General features: G+C 43.3%; 2 protein-coding genes across 3 annotated transcripts; both read right to left on the bottom strand.

The window, feature by feature from the left end:
* Positions 1 to 324: 324 nt before the first annotated feature.
* Positions 325 to 3173, bottom strand: LOC125517557 (uncharacterized). 2 transcript variants are annotated; one of them, XR_007287682.2, is made up of 2 exons: positions 1812 to 3173; positions 325 to 601 (listed from the first exon to the last, which is right to left on the bottom strand). XR_007287682.2 is itself a non-coding variant. In XM_048682758.2 (2 exons), the coding sequence occupies exons 1-2, from the start codon at positions 3109 to 3111 to the stop codon at positions 589 to 591; spliced, it is 1200 nt and encodes a 399-aa protein (XP_048538715.1). In that variant the 5' UTR covers positions 3112 to 3170; the 3' UTR covers positions 325 to 588. The 2 variants fall into 2 exon arrangements, 1 of the variants encoding a protein (XP_048538715.1); XM_048682758.2 differs by having other exon boundaries at positions 1925 to 3170.
* A 685-nt stretch (positions 3174 to 3858) lies between these two features.
* On the bottom strand, positions 3859 to 7067 carry LOC125514997 (TLR4 regulator/MIR-interacting MSAP protein). Its single transcript, XM_048680405.2, has 9 exons — positions 6858 to 7067; positions 6593 to 6619; positions 6358 to 6437; positions 5988 to 6060; positions 5711 to 5768; positions 5222 to 5276; positions 4568 to 4592; positions 4303 to 4394; positions 3859 to 4193 (listed from the first exon to the last, which is right to left on the bottom strand). Exons 1-9 carry the CDS (start codon positions 6987 to 6989, stop codon positions 4163 to 4165), a joined length of 573 nt encoding a protein of 190 aa, XP_048536362.1. The 5' UTR covers positions 6990 to 7067; the 3' UTR covers positions 3859 to 4162.
* Positions 7068 to 18553: the final 11486 nt, after the last annotated feature.

The raw sequence follows: 18553 nt of genomic DNA, 5'->3' as shown, positions 1-18553 counted from the left end.
AGCATACTGCTGCTTGTTCATCCATTTACCAGGGGCTTCCCCTACTCTGAACTAGCACAACTACATTCAGTTGTCTACTCAAATAATCTCTTTTTGCATAACTACATGTTCATCCATTTACCGTCCATTGTAGACTGTGGCCTCAAAGAAACTCTTTCTTCGCTGCTACATTAGAGCATTGCTGCTAGATTAGAGCAACACATTGCTAACTGAAATAAATTTCGCAATTGTGAACAAGAACACACTTCTCCAAATGCCATGCATAACAAACATCCTAGCAGTCGAACCACAAGACTTACACACAGGCATATCAGACGAGATAACTACTCAGAATACATGAAGTATTATACCAACAATAACAAAGATCCAATTCACATAGGAGTACGTGCTCCAGTTACATAGCAATAGCATCCTGATTCCTAATTAAGTAATTAGTTGATCCAGTAAAGGTTATAATAAAGATGGTTAGAAATGCTATCAGTCTATCACGTACTAGACAAAATGCAGCCCACTACTGCTCTTCCGTGATGCTGCCCTGATCACTCACGACATAGATAGCATCCATGAGCTTCCTGGTATCTTTCTTCTTCACATTGCATCTCTGTTTCAAAGGAAACAAAACAAAGGTCAGCATGGAGACAATTAAGTATCTGAATACCAAATGGAACACAAAGACAAGTAGCTAGTACAAGAATAATAGCATGTTAAATGGCTTCATATCCCAGACATGCCACTTTGCATTATACAGTCTGCAGTCCAGTAAAACAAAAACCAAACCTCTGATCATAGAAGGACAAATGACACAGAAGCACAAATTACCTGCTACAAACTTGTATTATCCACTGGAAAGAAAATATTCACTGTAATACATCTGACTCAGGAAATTATGCATAAGAAATTTAGAATCCTCTAAGCAATAGCATGCAGCATGCTTCAACATACAAATATGGGACATTTGTTCTATTATACCTCAACATTTTGAAAAAAACATGTTTCATTCTTTTGTAGGTCCAGTTTTTAGTTTTGCACTTAAGAGCGCTTGATAGTTCAAAAACATGACACAACAGGATGATGGTCCATGCTAAGACACGAAAAAGACATTTTTCAACACCACTGCGAAGTACTATTACGAGGCTGCATAAGGGGAAGAACAAGTTCAGAAGCATGCCATTCCAACACCAGCATTAGAAAAGTAACTATTGCATGGAGTGGTTTGCACACCGTACTCTGAAACTTCAGTATATGTCTAGCAAATGACAATCACAGCAATAGGCAATATTAAATGAAATTCTGTAACTAGTCTTGAGTCCATAATTAAAAAATAATGAAAAAGCATTACTAGCTTCGCTAAAACCAATGAAAAGCTGTCATTGAGGATGACAATATACTGGGAGATAAAAGCTTTGGATTTGGATATATAGTCATCTAAATAGCACCAGGGAAGTAAAAGGTAAATAGAGTTTGTACCCAAGCAGATTATTTGCCTTAGGTGTCCATCATGTTAGTCCATTTAAAATGACTTTTTTTAGTTTTTATAATCATTTAGCAACCAAGAAATACACCGCCATCCTTCCCTAAGACGACCTCTCTAATTTCTCTTATCTATCCGCATCTTCCTTCTCAACTAGCCAATCAAGCACTCATGAGGACACGCAAGGGACACCCTAATCCTCCGTGCGGCACCCATGCTACTGAAGTGTCCCCTACTATGACCACAAGTAAACACCCTGTAATATGACCACAGTACACAAGCAATTTTAAATCATCTTAAGGCAATATGGTTAAAATGTCCCAAGGAATCAATCATATACCTAGCACAATTCCACATCTATTGCCAAACAATGCGATGAATGATGCACATTGCAAAACTGTGTAACCTCAACAGAGAGCACTACACAGATGATCCAAAGGCCAAACAGGAAACCTTGCATGATCACCCCGGAGTGCGGGGAATGTGGGATGCCAGATCATCATAAAGGGATGGATATCACCAAAACACTGATGCTCTTCCGTCTGCTCATACACCTTACGCAGTGTCCTGCGCCTGGTATCCAGGTGGAGCGCACACCGGCCCATCTGCAAGAGCACAAACTCAGCATCGTTCCCCACCCGTCTTATGACAAGACCACTTTCCTCATCCTCAACCGTGCAGCCTAGCACCCTCAAATCAGGGCACATCTCACGCAAACAAATGGTGTCCACCAGCGACCAGTTGCCCCCCTTGTGGAGCCAGATGAGGAGCCGAAACTCCTCGACGAGGATGAAATACACGCCGGAAGCATCGTGAGCCCGTGCCAGCATGGTGGCGCCGCACCCGTCGTGCTTGGCGCCCCGTGGGAGTTGGATCGTGGAGAAGCTCGAGGCCGTCAGATCCAGGACGACGATGTCGCTCACGCCCGCCGGCATGTAAATTCTCCCGTCGACGAGCACGGGCCTTGGCTGGAGTAGTGGACGAGGGAGCTGGTGCATGTCCAAGGGAGGACGCGGGAGCCAGAGACCATCTTGCAGCACGTATACGTGCAGCCTGGTTTCTGGTTCGTCCACGGTAGACTCCACGTACAGGTAGTGGTAGGAAAGGCCGCACCTTTCCTCCGTCGAGAGGATCTGCGTGAAGCTGCAGAGACCACGGGGCCGGAGTGCGGGGCGCGGGAGCGGCGGGATGAAGGCGACGGGTCTCCGAGGGCACAGCGGGGTGTGCACCCTCATGACCGCCCTGCCCTCGCTCCCGACCTGGACGAAGACGCTGCCGTTCCGGCAGTCGTGGATCTGGACCAATTGGCCGTTGTAGATGTCGAAGCTGAAGCTCGCGCGGCGGAGGACGGCGGCGAGCTCTGCGGGCTGGGGCAGCACCGGGACGAAGGCCGGTGGGTCGGCCGGGACGTCCCTGTCGCCCTCGACGTAGAAGCCGAGGAGGCGGGGCGGGTGGAGCTTGCGGAAGCGGCGGAGGAAGGCGCGGCCCGACGCGTGCCCCAGCCAGCGCTTGCAGACGAGCGCGGCGCGGAGGAGGGTGGTGGGGAGGGCTACGCGGAGGAGGATCTCTGCGAGGAGGTCGTCGTCGTCCAGCACCTTGGACACGGCGGCGGCCGCCGGCGGCCTCCTCTCGCCCTCCATTTCTGTGTTGTTTTCAGTGGGTTTGGGCGCAGTGTAGAAAGGGAAAGGGGATCGAGCAAGGTGGGCGAAAGAAACACGATGGACGTAAATTTTTTTAATTTTGAACAAACATTTATTTAATATTACAATCTCGCACACCACAAAAAAAGTGAAACTGGTTATTTCAAATGGGTGAGATCAAGGATTCCAATTTCTTTAAAATGTTTACTCAAAAAAAAATTCTTTAAAATGTCATTTCAGCGATTCCAATTTCATATTTTCTCAAAAGAATTGAAATTGCCTATTCCAAATGCGATACAAACAATTTCAATTTATATTGTGAACAGCTATTTCAATACGGATCACGATGAAATAACAAGTTACACGTATGACAAGTATCAGTTTCAGATATTTCAGAGAAGTAGTAATTTCATATTGAAATACTCCCTCCGTCTGAAAATACTTGTCATCAAAATGGACAAAAAAGGTTGTATCTAGAACTGAAATATATCTCCTTTTATCCATTTTGATGATAAGTATTTCCGGACGAAGGGAGTACCAGTGAGCGTGCACCTGCTTGGATCAACTGGCGCCTTGTCTGTTGGTTAGCACACGCACGAGTTGATCTAGCATGTACATAATGAAAGCTTCATTCTAGATTCTACTTGATCTTTCTAGAAAAAATTGCAGCTTCCATTTTATATTTGTAGTTATCTCTGGCTCACTGGAGCTGAGAGCAAAATGCTCGGGCTAGACGTTACAGGAACATCACAAAGCATCCATCTTCTTTCAACAAGACATTATAAGAATCCAGATTGGTTCAGCGAATCATACCATGCTGCTAACTGTAATTCAGCATGCTGAAATTCCTCAAAGTTTGAATGTTCTCAATACATCAGTAATCATATGTGAAAATCTGCAAGTCCCTCTTTAAGACAACAATGCGAGTGTGTAAAAATGCAGACGCTAAGACATCACAGCCTCATATCCTACTGGAGCTTCTTCTTTGACGCTTCTCAGGCATTCATCTGCTTTTCTTTGTCGAGTAAATACGGGGAGCTAACACGTGCTGTTATAGTTCATCGTCGACCGGGGCTGTAGCACTGGAGATGGCAGGAAGGAGAAGGAAACAATGAGAAAACGTTAGCCAGTTCGAGTAAGTGCAAAGGGCGCGAATCAGCTGATTCATATATACGCTGATACATCATATACCTTGTTGACTGGCAGTGTTTGCTAATATCCTGGCAAAGGGCCTGGCTCACGTCCGCGGATTCTGCCGAGCTTGTTTTTATCCACTCAGCAAGCTGCAATAGAAAAAAATAACCCATGTTAGGCCTTGTGCCAACAACTTTACAGATCTTCACAGTTAAAAAAACAAAACACATCTACCAAATAAGTGAAAAAAAAAGTCATCTGATCTTTACAAATATCTATAAAATACTGTCTAAAGGGTAATGCCATCCAAGACAAGAAGTACCTCGTCCTCAGTTTCCTCCAGTAACCTGCGCGATAAGTGAACTTTGTCAGCACGCCCAGTGATTCACTTATTCAATAGCCAACACAATTCATCAAAAGCCAAGAAAGGTAATATCATCTTTCGACAACTGTTAAATCTGCATTTCTAAAGCAATCTAATTCTTTGCCAAACTAAGCACCTACTACAAGCAAATTTGACCTTACACAAATACGGGAAAACAGAGTTCTTCATGTTTTTTGACAGAAACCTGAGAGCTTTATTAAGGCTACATCACAGCTCCGTTCACACTCAATGGGGTTACAAGGGGTCGTTGGCAACAAGGCAACACGCCCAACACACTGTTAGTCAGTTACAAGGTTTTACTGAAGAAGGACGAGCGCCCTTTATACACTTCACTAACAAGATGATGGCTATGCTATATAAAATATGTTAAATCAAGCACACAAAAAATAGGTAATAAAAGGTTAATGAGGGCAGAGATAAATTACTTTTTTGCCCAAGTTTACTACTCCCTCAGATCCATATTACTTGTCGCTGATTTAGTACAAAGTCTAGGCTGGTATGTTCAAAGTTCTGTACTAGCATATTTATAGGAGAAATAAACTCTGTTTTCCATCAGTTCAATTCTCTGAAGTACTGAAAACTGCACCATACCTTCCACAGTAACTGGATAGATTTTTGGAGTGTGCTCGTGCTGCAGCTTTCTTATCTACAAACAAATTATCAGACAATCAGTAAACGATTAGTAACTACAATTCACACTTCTTTACAGCTCATATTCATTATATCGCAATAAGAACAATCCAATACAGAGTAGCGGTTATCATTTGCTTGTTATTTAGCTTATTTTACGTTATTTTACGTTAACGGAAGACTATCTCTCAATGATGTCCTGCATGATTGTATTGGCATCGTCGAGTCTGGGGGTCCTTGTAATAAGACTATCATGGCGAGCACTGGGGATATACACTTCTAATCTAGGGCTTGCTGCATTTCCTGAGATGACACTTGTGTGGAACAACTGAGCAAGAAGAATAAGCAGAACAAACTATGGGGTATGGCCGTGACTCCTGTGTTTATGGTGTGGTAACAACTTAAACTCAGTCAAAAGAGTAAACAGGTGCCACAAATATCCTAACTTACCAGTTTGAAAACTGCTCCAGCTTGGTACTTTCACCCATTCTTTTTCGCCTGATTCCAACTGCACACAGTTCAGTTTATTAGATGACTAAAATGCTTTGGCTGGTGCTCAAATTATAGAGAACAGATCAACAGTTTAATACTAGAGGGATAACTCGATTATAATATATCCATATACCCGAGTAGACAACTTAATATGTTGAAGAAAAGATCTAGCCTGAATAAGATGGCAGTGTGCAGTAACAAAATTCTAAAACAGTTGTGTAGCTTCATTTTATACCTTCTGCAGCGTATAGTCTTGCATCTTATCACATAGGTCATCCAGAAGCTCTACAATCCGAAGCTCGCTGACTCTGCACCGCACATACAGAATCAAGGACATACCAATGCAAAAAAAAAAAGGTAAAAACTATGTCCATCATTTATTATGCAAGTGCTGAGATGCACCCAAGATGAACGAAAAGAGTCCATGTAGTGTTTAGTATTAGCAAAGCGTATGGTAAATTGTCAGTATTCCTCTGCATCACATTGTGTCCATTTGATGTTCCAATATTGTTATAATGCACGCTTCTGTACTGTTGTAGTCGAGTATACTCTTTTTTACCGCATTTTAACCATTGAACAGCAGAGGGGCAGTGCAAGTGATATACCTGTAATCGATGACCTTCCCCTCGCGCTGACCTTTCGAATTTAACCTGTTACGCAAGTCCAAGTGATTTCTTGGTTTCTCCTGCATTAAGAGAATTCAGGACAGTTGCCAATCAATAAATGGTCCCGGTAACAAGAAACTGGAAGAAACACATAACCACCAAATCAGCACTGCAAATGATAGCAGAAATCAAGCACCTAAACAATGGCAACTGGAAGACAGGATTTTTTACTTACACTTGATATTCCAATCTCTAGCTCAGCCTGCAAAAACAAGACCGAACAACAACACATCAGATCTTCTGCTACCACAATGTGCCTCTCAAACACAGGCCGCTGAAACTTTCAGAAGTCTACCACGTTCTGCACTAAATCCACGAAGATCCAGGGCTCCGACCATCTCCGGAAGATGGCTTAGCGGCGAGCGGTAATAAAGATAAAAGATGGAACCTTGGAGGCTAGGAACTGAGAGGAGGACGGAAGGCAGAAGGGATGAGCTCACCGCGACGGCTTTGCAGGCGGCGCACTTGTCGCCGATGGCGGAGGCGGAGGCGCCGGCGGCCGCCGCGAATACAGCGGCGAGGAGGAGGAGGAGCGCGCCGGATCTGCGGTGGATCGCTCGTCTCGGCTCCATCTCTCCCACCGGCGATCTCGATCTCCAGTCTCCGCTTCGTGAGTTTGGTCCTTTTGCAGATATGACCCCCAGGTCCGGCACATCCTTAAATACGTCCCCGCAGCTCCCACTCTCGCTTCCACAGAAGCTTCTGGACCTGCTTGACCAATTTACGTACTTCCTCCGTTTTCTTTTTACTCCGCGTATAAAATTTAGTTAAAATCAAACTATACAAAGTTTGATCAAATTTATATAGAAAATATGAACATCTACAATGCTAAAATTATATAGCATGAACATACATTTTATTGTGCATCTGATAATATTGATTTCATATTGCGAATGTTGATATTTTTTAATATAAAATTAGTCAAACTTTATAAAACCTGAATTTGACCAAACTTTATATGCATACTAAAAAAGAATGGAGGGAATACTTTACTTATGTCAGTCCGGGCCCGCCTGTTATCACACATGCAGTGGCGGATCCCACCATCTTTGAAAAAAATACAATGAACAGAGAATTTCCTTTAAGAACAAACTGAACAAGTTAAGAAAAGGAATTAGAATTCTATATATCTAAGAAATTCATCCACAACCTATCCACCTCATCGCATATGTCTCGCATATGCCACCTCACATTTAAATGCACATGCAAGTTATCTACATCATCAAGCACATCAGACCAATCAAGTTTTTACTTTTCAGCACATGCAAATTCATCCACAAACTTTTTATTTTTATTTTTGATAAGTTCATTGTTAAAAAATTCACATCAACTCACTGGGCATTATCTCATTTTCATCAGAACACCTACTTGTAAGCCGTGAGATACATATATTGATCTCTATTCAAGGAAATTAAGTCAGTTTATGTAGAAAACATGATCGAGTTAAGAGGAGGATATTATGAACATGTTTCATGCTTTCCATGCTGGCACTTTGGATGTGCGACAACTGAATTATGGAATTATAACTTTAATTCCTAAAACCTCTGAGCCTAACAAAATTCAACAGTTTCTTCCCGTTACGTGCTTATATAAGTTGATCGATAAAGCTTTGGTCTTTTGATTGACCTTGTTCCGGACAAACTGATTAGCATTACTCAAAATGCCTTCATGAACGAGAGGAACATAATAGATGGTGTCCTTTCTTTACATGAAAATTTCCATCATTGTCATCGTAAAATAATGTGGGATTGTGCTTAAAATTGACTATAAGAAGGCATAGGACTAAGTCAATTTGGATTTCCTGTTGGAATGCCACGAATTTGGAGGCTTTAATGCTATTTGTTGTAGTTGGATTAAGAACATTTTGCACAATGATACTGTTAGTGTAAACCTTAATAACACTACTGGCTCCCTATTTCCAGAGCCATAAAGGGGTGAGATATCTCCTTTCCTTTTTAATTTGACTGCTAAATGCCTAGCCAAATTAATTTAGAATGCTCAAAAGAATAATCTTCTTACTGGTTTGGCTCCTGATCTGGTTGATACTGGAGTAGCTATTCTCCAGTATGCTGATGATGAAGGAAATATGCCCTAGAGGCAATAATAAAGATATTATTTATTTCCTTATATCATGATAAATGTTTATTATTCATACTAGAATTGTATTAACCGGAAACATAATACATGTGTGAATACATAAACAAACAAAGTGTCACTAGTATGCCTTTACTTGACTAGCTCGTTAATCAATGATGGTTGTGTTTTCTAACCATGGACAAAGAGTTGTCATTTGATTAACGGGATCACATCATTAGTTGAATGATCTGATTGACATGACCCATTCCACTAGCTTAGCACCCGATCGTTTAGTATGTTGCTATTGCTTTCTTCATGACTTATACATGTTCCCACGACTATGAGATTATGTAACTCCCGTGTGCCGGAGGAACACTTTGTGTGCTACCAAACGTCACAACGTAACTGGGTGATTATAAAGGTGCTCTACAGGTGTCTCCAAAGGTACATGTTGGGTTGACGTATTTCGAGATTAGGATTTGTCACTCCGATCGTCGGAGAGGTATCTCTGGGCCCTCTCGGTAATGCACATCACTTAAGCCTTGCAAGCATTGCAACTAATGAGTTAGTTGCGGGATGATGTATTATGGAACGAGTAAAGAGACTTGCCGGTAACGAGATTGAACTAGGTATTGGATACCGACGATCAAATCTCGGGCAAGTAGCATACCGATGACAAAGGGAACGACGTATGTTGTTATGCGGTCTGACCGATAAAGATCTTCGTAGAATATGTAGGAGCCAATATGGGCATCCAGGTCCCGCTATTGGTTATTGACCGGAGACGTGTCTCGGTCATGTCTACATTGTTCTCGAACCGTAGGGTCCGCACGCTTAAAGTTACGATGACAGTTTCATTATGAGTTTATGTATTTTGATGTACCGAAGGTTGTTCGGAGTCCCAGATGTGATCATGGACATGACGAGGAGTCTCGAAATGGTCGAGACATAAAGATCGATATATTGGACGACTATATTCGGACACCGGAATTGTTCCGGGTAATTTCGGATAAAACCGGAGTGCCGGAGGGGTTACTGGAACCCCCCGGGGAAGTAATGGGTCTTAGTGGGCCTGAGGGGAGAGAGAGGGCAGCAGCCCAGGAGGTGGCGCGCCCCCCCTCATGGGGAGTCCGAATTGGACTAGGAGGGGGCGGGCCCTTTCCCTCTCCCTCTTCCTCTCTTTCCTTCCCCCTCTCTATTCCTAGTTGGACTAGGAAAGGGGAGTCCTACTCCCACTAGGAGGAGGACTCCCCCCTCTCCTTGGCGCGCCCCAAGGGCCGGTCGGCCTCCCCCTTGCTCCTTTATATACGGGGGCAGGGGGGCACCCTAGAACACACAAGTTGATCATCGTGATTGTTCCTTAGCCGTGTGCGGTGCCCCCCTCCACCATATTCCACCTCGGTCATATTGTAGCAGCGCTTAGGCGAAGCCCTGCGACGGTAGAACATCAAGATCGTCACCACGCCGTCGTGCTAACGGAACTCATCCCCGAAGCTTTGCTGGATCGGAGCCCGGGGAGCGTCATCGAGCTGTACGTGTGCCAAGAACTCGGAGGTGCCGGAGTAACGGTGCTTGGATCGGTCGGATCGGGAAGACGTACGACTACTTCCTCTACGTTGCGTCAACGCTTCCGCTGCGGTCTACGAGGGTACGTAGACAACACTCTCCCCTCTCGTTGCTATGCATCACCATGATCTTGCGTGTGCGTAGGAAATTTTTTGAAATTACTACGTTTCCCAACAGATGATACAGTGTTGTATATCAGTCATGATCTTGAGAGAGCTGTTAATTTGAAAATCATTCTATATACTTCTCAGCTCATGTATGGCCTCAAGATTACTCCCTCCGTCCGGGTTTATTAGGCCTCTCATCGTCACAAGCATGTCCGTTTTTATAAGGCCTCGCTTTGGAAAGGGGCATGCGTGCAACCATTTCATTGGTTGCATCAAAGCCATTTTTGTTTTTTTACTATGGAAAGCCATTTTTGTCGGTACCATGGCTGGGAAATTAATACACTTCATGCGTGCTTTTTTATTGGCTGCATGCATGTGAGAGAGTGCATTGGGAGTGGAATGGAAGAACTAATGTAAGCAAATTACTATGTGTCTTGTCTAAGAGAAGTTGTCTTTAGGCCTAATAAATCCGGACGGAGGGAGTAACTATTAGAAAAGTAAAACCTTCTGTGTTGGAGGGGATGAGAGTATCCTAGAGTTCTGTGTTGAGAGTATCCTAGATATTGGGCACTTCCCAGTGAAGTATTTAGGGGTCCATGTTGGCTTTGTGTTGGGGAACGTAGTAATTTTAAAAAATTTCCTACGCACATGCAAGATCATGGTGATGCATAGCAACGAGGGGGAGAGTCTGATCTACGTACCCTTGTAGATCGCAACGGAAGCGTTGACACAACGCAGAGGAAGTAGTCGTACGTCTTCTTCCCGATCCGACCGATCCAAGCACCGTTACTCCGGCACCTCCGAGTTCTTAGCACACGTTCAGCTCGATGACGATCCTCGGGCTCCGATCCAGCAAAGCGTCGAGGAAGAGTTCCGTCAGCACGACGGCGAGATGACGATCTTGATGTACTACCGACGCAGGGCTTCGCCTAAGCACTACAACGGTATGATCGAGGTGGAATTTGGTGGCAGGGGGCACCGCACACGGCTAAGGAACGATCTCAATGATCAACTTGTGTGTCATGGGGTGCCCCCCTGCCTCCGTATATAAAGGAGCAAGGGGGAGGGGGCGGCCGGCCTAGGAGGAGGCGCGCCAAGGGGAGTCCTACTCCCACCGGGAGTAGGACTCCCTCCTTCCTTGTTGGAGTAGGAGAAGGGGAAAGAGGAGGAGATGAATAAGGAAAAGGGGGCTGCGCCCCTTGTCCAATTCGGACCGGAGGGGGGGCGCAGGCCTCCTTCCTTTTGGACTCTTTCCTCTATTCCCGTATGGCCCAATAAGGCCCATATACTCCCCCGGCGAATTCCCGTAACTCTCCGGTACTCCGAAAAATACCCGAATCACTCGGAACCTTTCCGAAGTCCGAATATAGTCGTCCAATATATCGATCTTTACGTCTCGACCATTTCGAGACTCCTCGTCATGTCCCCGATCTCATCCGGGACTCCGAACTCCTTCGGTACATCAAAACTCATAAACTCATAATATAACTGTCATCGAAACCTTAAGCGTGCGGACCCTATGGTTCGAGAACAATGTAGACATGACCGAGACACGTCTCCGGTCAATAACCAATAGCGGGACCTGGATGCCCATATTGGCTCCTACATATTCTACGAAGATCTTTATCGGTCAGACCGCATAACAACATACGTTGTTCCCTTTGTCATCGGTATGTTACTTGCCCGAGATTCGATCGTCGGTATCCAATACCTAGTTCAATCTCGTTACTGGCAAGTCTCTTTACTCGTTCCGTAATACATCATCCCACAACTAACTCATTAGTTGCAATGCTTGCAAGGCTTAAGTGATGTGCATTACTGAGAGGGCCCAGAGATACCTCTCCGACAATCGGAGTGACAAATCCTAATCTCGAAATACGCCAACCCAACATCTACCTTTGGAGACACCTGTAGTACTCCTTTATGATCACCCAGTTACGTTGTGACGTTTGGTAGTACCCAAAGTGTTCCTCCGGTAAATGGGAGTTGCATAATCTCATAGTCATAGGAACATGTATAAGTCATGAAGAAAGCAATAGCAACATACTGAACGATCGGGTGCTAAGCTAATGGAATGGGTCATGTCAATCAGATCATTCATCTAATGATGTGATCCCGTTAATCAAATAACAACTCTTTGTCCATGGTTAGGAAACATAACCATCTTTGATTAACGAGCTAGTCAAGTAGAGGCATACTAGTGACACTCTGTTTGTCTATGTATTCACACATGTATTATGTTTCCGGTTAATACAATTCTAGCATGAATAATAAATATTTATCATGATATAAGGAAATAAATAATAACTTTATTATTGCCTCTAGGGCATATTTCCTTCAGTCTCCCACTTGCACTAGAGTCAATAATCTAGATCACATCACCATGTGATTAACATCGATAGTTCACATCATCATTTTATTAACACCCATAGTTCACATCGCCATGTGACCAACACCCAAAGAGTTTACTAGATTCAGTAATCTAGTTCACATCGCTATGTGATTAACACCCAAAGAGTACTAAGGTGTGATCATGTTTTGCTTGTGAGAGAATCTTAGTCAACTGGTCTGCCACATTCAGATCCACATGTATTTTGCAAATTTCTATGTTGACAATGCTCTGCATGGAGCTACTCTAGCTAATTGCTCCCACTTTCAATATGTATCTAGACCGAGACTTAGAGTCATCTAGATTAGTGTCAAAACTTGCGTCGGCGTAACCCTTTACGACGAACCTTTTTATCATGTCCATAATCGAGAAACATATCCTTATTTCACTAAGGATAATTTTGACCGCTGTCCAGTGATCTACTCCTAGATCACTATTGTATTCCCTTGCCAAATCAGTGCAGGTTATACAATAGATCTGGTATACAGCATGACATACTTTATAGAACCTATGGCCATGGCATAGGGAATGACTTTCATTCTCTTTCTATCTTCTGCCGTGATCGGGCTTTGAGTCTTACTCAACTTCACACCTTATAATACAGGCAAGAACTCTTTCTTTGACTGCTCCATTTTGAACTACTTCAAAATCTTGTCAAGGTATGTACTCATTGAAAAAACTTATCAAGTGTCTTGATCTATCTCTATAGATCTTGAAGCTCAATATGTAAGCAGCTTCACCGAAGTCTTTCTTTGAAAAACTCCTTTCAAACACTCCTTTATGCTTTACAAAATAATTCTACATTATTTCCGATCAACAATATGTCATTCACATATACTTATCAGAAATGTTGTAGTGCTCCCACTCACTTTCTTGTAAATACAGGCTTCACCGCAAGTCTGTATAAAACTATATGCTTTGATTAACTCATCAAAGCGTATATTCCAACTCCGAGATGCTTGCACCAGTCCACGGATGGATCACTGGAGCTTGCACATTTTGTTAGCACCTTTCGGATTGACAAAACCTTTTGTTGCATCATATACAACTCTTCTTTAATAAATCCATTAAGGAATGCAGTTTTGTTTATCCATTTGCCAGATTTCATAAAATGCGGCAATTACTAACATGATTCGGACAGACTCAAGCATAGATACGAGTGAGAAGCTCTCATCATAGTCAACACCTTGAACTTGTCGAAAAGCTTTTGCGACAATTCTAGCTTTGTAGATAGTAACACTACTATCAGCGTCCGTCTTCCTCTTGAAGATCCATTTATTCTCAATTGCTTGCCGATCATCGGGCAAGTCAACCAAAGTCCAAACTTTGTTCTCATACATGGATCATATCTCAGATTTCATGGCCTCAAACCATTTCGCGGAATCTGGGCTCATCATCGCTTCCTCATAGTTCGTAGGTTCGTCATGGTCAAGTAACATGACCTCCAGAACAGGATTACCGTACCACTCTGGTGCGGATCTCACTCTGGTTTACCTACGAGATTCGGTAGTAACTTGATCTGAAGTTACATGATCATCATCATTAGCTTCCTCACTAATTGGTGTAGTAGTCACAAGAACAGATTTTTGTGATGAACTACTTTCCAATAAGGTAGAAGGTACAATTACCTTATCAAGTTTTCTACTTTCCTCCCACTCACTTCTTTCAAGAGAAACTCCTTCTATAGAAAGGATCCATTATAAGCAACGAATGTCTTGCCTTAGGATCTGTGATAGAAGGTGTACTCAACAGTCTCCTTTGGGTATCCTATGAAGACATATTTCTCCGATTTGGGTTTGAGCTTATCAGGATGAAACTTTTTCTCATGAGCATCGCAACCCCAAACTTCAAGAAACGACAACTTTGGTTTCTTGCCAAACCATAGTTCATAAGGCGTCGTCTTGACGGATATAGATGGTTCCCCTTTTTAACGTGAATGCAGCTGTCTCTAATGCATGACCCCAAAAACGATAGTGGTAAATCGGTAAGAAACATCATAGATTGCACTATATCCAATAAAGTACGATTATGACGTTCGGACACACCATTATGCTGTGGTGTTCCAGGTGGCGTGAGTAGTGAAACTATTTCACATTGTTTTAACTGAAGACCAAACTCGTAACTCAAATATTTGTCTCCGCGATCAGATCGTAGAAACTTTATTTTCTTGTCACGATGATTTTCCACTTCACTCTGAAATTCTTTGAACTTTTCAAATGTTTCAGACTTATGTTTCATCAAGTAGATATACCCATATCTGCTCAAATCATCTGTGAAGTTTAGAAAATAACGATACTTGCCGTGAGCCTAAACACTCATCGGACCGCATACATCAGTATGTATTATTTCCAATAAGTCATTTGCTCGCTCCGGAGAACGGAGTCTTAGTCATCTTGCCCATAAGGCATGGTTCGCAAGCATCAAGTGATTCATAATCAAGTGATTCCAAAATCCCATCAGCATGGAGTTTCTTCATGTGCTTTACACCAATATGACCTAAACGGCAGTGCCACAAATAAGTTGCACTATCATTATTAACTTCGCATCTTTTGGTTTCAATATTATGAATATGTGTATCACTAAGATCGAGATCCAATGAACTATTTTCATTGGGTGTGTAACCATATAAGGTTTTATTCATGTAAACAGAACAACAATTTATTCTTTTACTTAAATGAATAACCGTATTACAATAAACATGATCAAATCATATTCATGCTCAACGCAAACACCAAATAACACTTATTTAGGTTCAACACTAATCCCGAAAGTATAGGGAAGTGTGCGATGATGATCATATCAATCTTGGAACTACTTCCAACACACATCGTCACTTCACCCTTAACTAGTCTCTGTTTATTCTGCAACTCCTGTTTCGAGTTACTACTCTTAGCAACTGAACCAATATCAAATACTGAGGGGTTGCTATAAACACTAGTAAAGTACACATCAATAACATGTATATCAAATATACTTATGTTCACTTTGCCATCCTTCTTATCCGCCAATCACTTGGGGTAGTTCCGCTTCCAGTGACCAGTCCCTTTGCAGTAGAAGCACTTAGTCTCAGGCTTAGGACCAGACTTGGGCTTCTTCACTTGAGCAGCAACTTGCTTGCTGTTCTTCTTGAAGTTCCCCTTTTTCCCTTTGCCCTTTTCTTGAAACTATTGATCTTGTCAACCATCAACACTTGATGCTCTTTATTGATTTCTACCTTCATTGATTTCATCATCATGAAAAGCTCGGGATTCGTTTTCGTCATCCCTTGCATACTATTGTTCATCACGAAGTTCTACTAACTTGGTGATGGTGACTAGAGAATTCTGTCAATCACTATCTTATCTGGAAGATTAACTCCCACTTGATTCAAGCGATTGTAGTACTCAGACAATCTGGGCACATGCTCACTAGTTGAGCGATTCTCCTCCATCTTTTAGCTATAGAACTTGTTGGAGACTTCATATCTCTCAACTCGGGTATTTGCTTGAAATATTAACTTCAACTCCTGGAACATCTCATATGGTCCATGACGTTCAAAACGTCTTTGAAGTTCCGATTCTAAGCCATTAAGCATGGTGCACTAAACTATCAAGTAGTCATCATATTGAGCTAGCCAAACGTTCATAACGTCTGCATCTGCTCCTGCAATAGGTCTGTCACCTAGCGGTGCATCAAGGACATAATTTTTCTGTGCAGCAATGAGGATAAACCTCATATCACGGATCCAATCTGCATCATTGCAACTAACATCTTTCAACATAGTTTTTCTCTAGGAACATATCAAAATAAACACAGGGAAGCAACAACGCGAGCTATTGATCTACAACATAGATAAGCTAATACTACCAGGACTAGGTTCATGATAAATTAAAGTTCAATTAATCATATAACTTAAGAACTCCCACTTAGATAGACATCCCTCTAATCCTCTAAGTGATCACGTGATCCAAATCAACTAAACCATATCCGATCATCACGTGAGATGGAGTAGTTTTCAATGGTGAACATCGTTATGTTGATCATATCTACTATATGATTCACGCTCGACCTTTTGGTCTCCGTGTTCCGAGGCCATATCTGCATATGCTAGGCTCGTCAAGTTTAACCTGAGTATTCTGCGTGTGCAAAACTGGCTTGCACCTGTTGTAGATGGACGTAGAGCTTATCACACCCGATCATCACGTGGTGTCTGGGCACGACGAACTTTGGCAACGGTGCATACTCAGGGAGAACACTTCTTGATAATTTAGTGAGAGATCATCTTATAATGCTACCGTCAATCAAAGCAAGATAAGATGCATAAAAAGATAAACATCACATGCAATCAATATAAGTGATATGATATGGCCATCATCATCTTGTGCTTGTGATCTCCATCTCCGAAGCATCGTCATGATCACCATCGTCACCGGCGCGACACCTTGATCTCCATCGTAGCATCGTTGTCGTCTCGCCAATCTTATGCTTCCACGACTATCACTACCGCTTAGTAATAAAGTAAAGCATTACATCGCGATTGCATTGCATACAATAAAGCGACAACCATATGGCTCCTGCCAGTTGCCGATAACTTGGTTACAAAACATGATCATCTCATACAATAAAATTTAGCATCATGCCTTGACCATATCACATCACAACATGCCCTGCAAAAACAAGTTAGACGTCCTCTACTTTGTTGTTGCAAGTTTTACGTGGCTGCTACAGGCTTAAGCAAGAACTCATCTCACCTACGCATCAAAACCACAATGATAGTTTATCAAATAGACTCCGTTTTAACCTTCTCAAGGACCGGGCGTAGCCACACTTGGTTCAACTAAAGTTGGAGAGACAGTCGCCCGCAAGCCATCTTTGTGCAAAGCACGTCGAGGGAACCGGTCTCGCGTAAGCGTACGCGTAAGGTTGGTCCGGGTCGTCTCGTCCAACAATACCGCTGAACCAAAGTATGACATGCTGGTAGGCAGTATGACTTGTATCGCCCACAACTCACTTGTGTTCTACTCGTGCAAATAACATCAAACCATAAAACCTAGGCTCTGATACCACTGTTGGGGAACGTAGTAATTTCAAAAAATTTCCTACGCACACGCAAGATCATGGTGATGCATAGCAACGAGGGGGAGAGTCTGATCTACGTACCCTTGTAGATCGCAACGGAAGCGTTGACACAACGTAGAGGAAGTAGTCGTACGTCTTCTTCCCGATCCGACCGATCCAAGCACCGTTACTCCGGCACCTCCGAGTTCTTAGCACACGTTCAGCTCGATGACGATCCTCGGGCTCCGATCCAGCAAAGCGTCGAGGAAGAGTTCCGTCAGCACGACGGCGAGATGACGATCTTGATGTACTACCGACGCAGGGCTTCGCCTAAGCACTACAACGGTATGATCGAGGTGGAATTTGGTGGCAGGGGGCACCGCACACGGCTAAGGAACGATCTCAATGATCAACTTGTGTGTCATGGGGTGCCCCCCTGCCTCCGTATATAAAGGAGCAAGGGGGAGGGGGCGGCCGGCCTAGGAGGAGGCGCGCCAAGGGGAGTCCTACTCCCACCGGGAGTAGGACTCCCTCCTTCCTTGTTGGAGTAGGAGAAGGGGAAAGAGGAGGAGATGAATAAGGAAAAGGGGGCTGCGCCCCTTGTCCAATTCGGACCAGAGGGGGGGCGCAGGCCTCCTTCCTTTTGGACTCTTTCCTCTATTCCCGTATGGCCCAATAAGGCCCATATACTCCCCCGGCGAATTCCCGTAACTCTCCGGTACTCCGAAAAATACCCGAATCACTCGGAACCTTTCCGAAGTCCGAATATAGTCGTCCAATATATCGATCTTTACGTCTCGACCATTTCGAGACTCCTCGTCATGTCCCCGATCTCATCCGGGACTCCGAACTCCTTCGGTACATCAAAACTCATAAACTCATAATATAACTGTCATCGAAACCTTAAGCGTGCGGACCCTATGGTTCGAGAACAATGTAGACATGACCGAGACACGTCTCC

Source organism: Triticum urartu, chromosome 6A, assembly GCF_056163025.1.
Source record: "Triticum urartu cultivar PI428250 chromosome 6A, HENAU_Tu73, whole genome shotgun sequence".
NCBI classification, from domain to species: domain Eukaryota; kingdom Viridiplantae; phylum Streptophyta; class Magnoliopsida; order Poales; family Poaceae; genus Triticum; species Triticum urartu.
Note: the sequence above shows the minus strand (reverse complement) of the source record. Positions and strands in the feature narration are given on the sequence as shown.

What these genes read in the sequence shown, in the direction of transcription:
- LOC125517557 (XM_048682758.2), bottom strand. Translation starts at nt 3,111, where the DNA reads ATGGAGGGCGAGAGGAGGCCGCCGGCGGCCGCCGCCGTGTCCAAGGTG.
- LOC125514997 (XM_048680405.2), bottom strand. Translation starts at nt 6,989, where the DNA reads ATGGAGCCGAGACGAGCGATCCACCGCAGATCCGGCGCGCTCCTCCTC. An exon ending in GGGAAGGTCATCGATTACAG is followed by an intron (nt 6,061 to 6,357) that starts GTATATCACTTG and finishes TGTGCGGTGCAG; the next exon opens with AGTCAGCGAGCTTCGGATTG. An exon ending in AAGACTATACGCTGCAGAAG is followed by an intron (nt 5,769 to 5,987) that starts GTATAAAATGAA and finishes AACTGTGTGCAG; the next exon opens with TTGGAATCAGGCGAAAAAGA.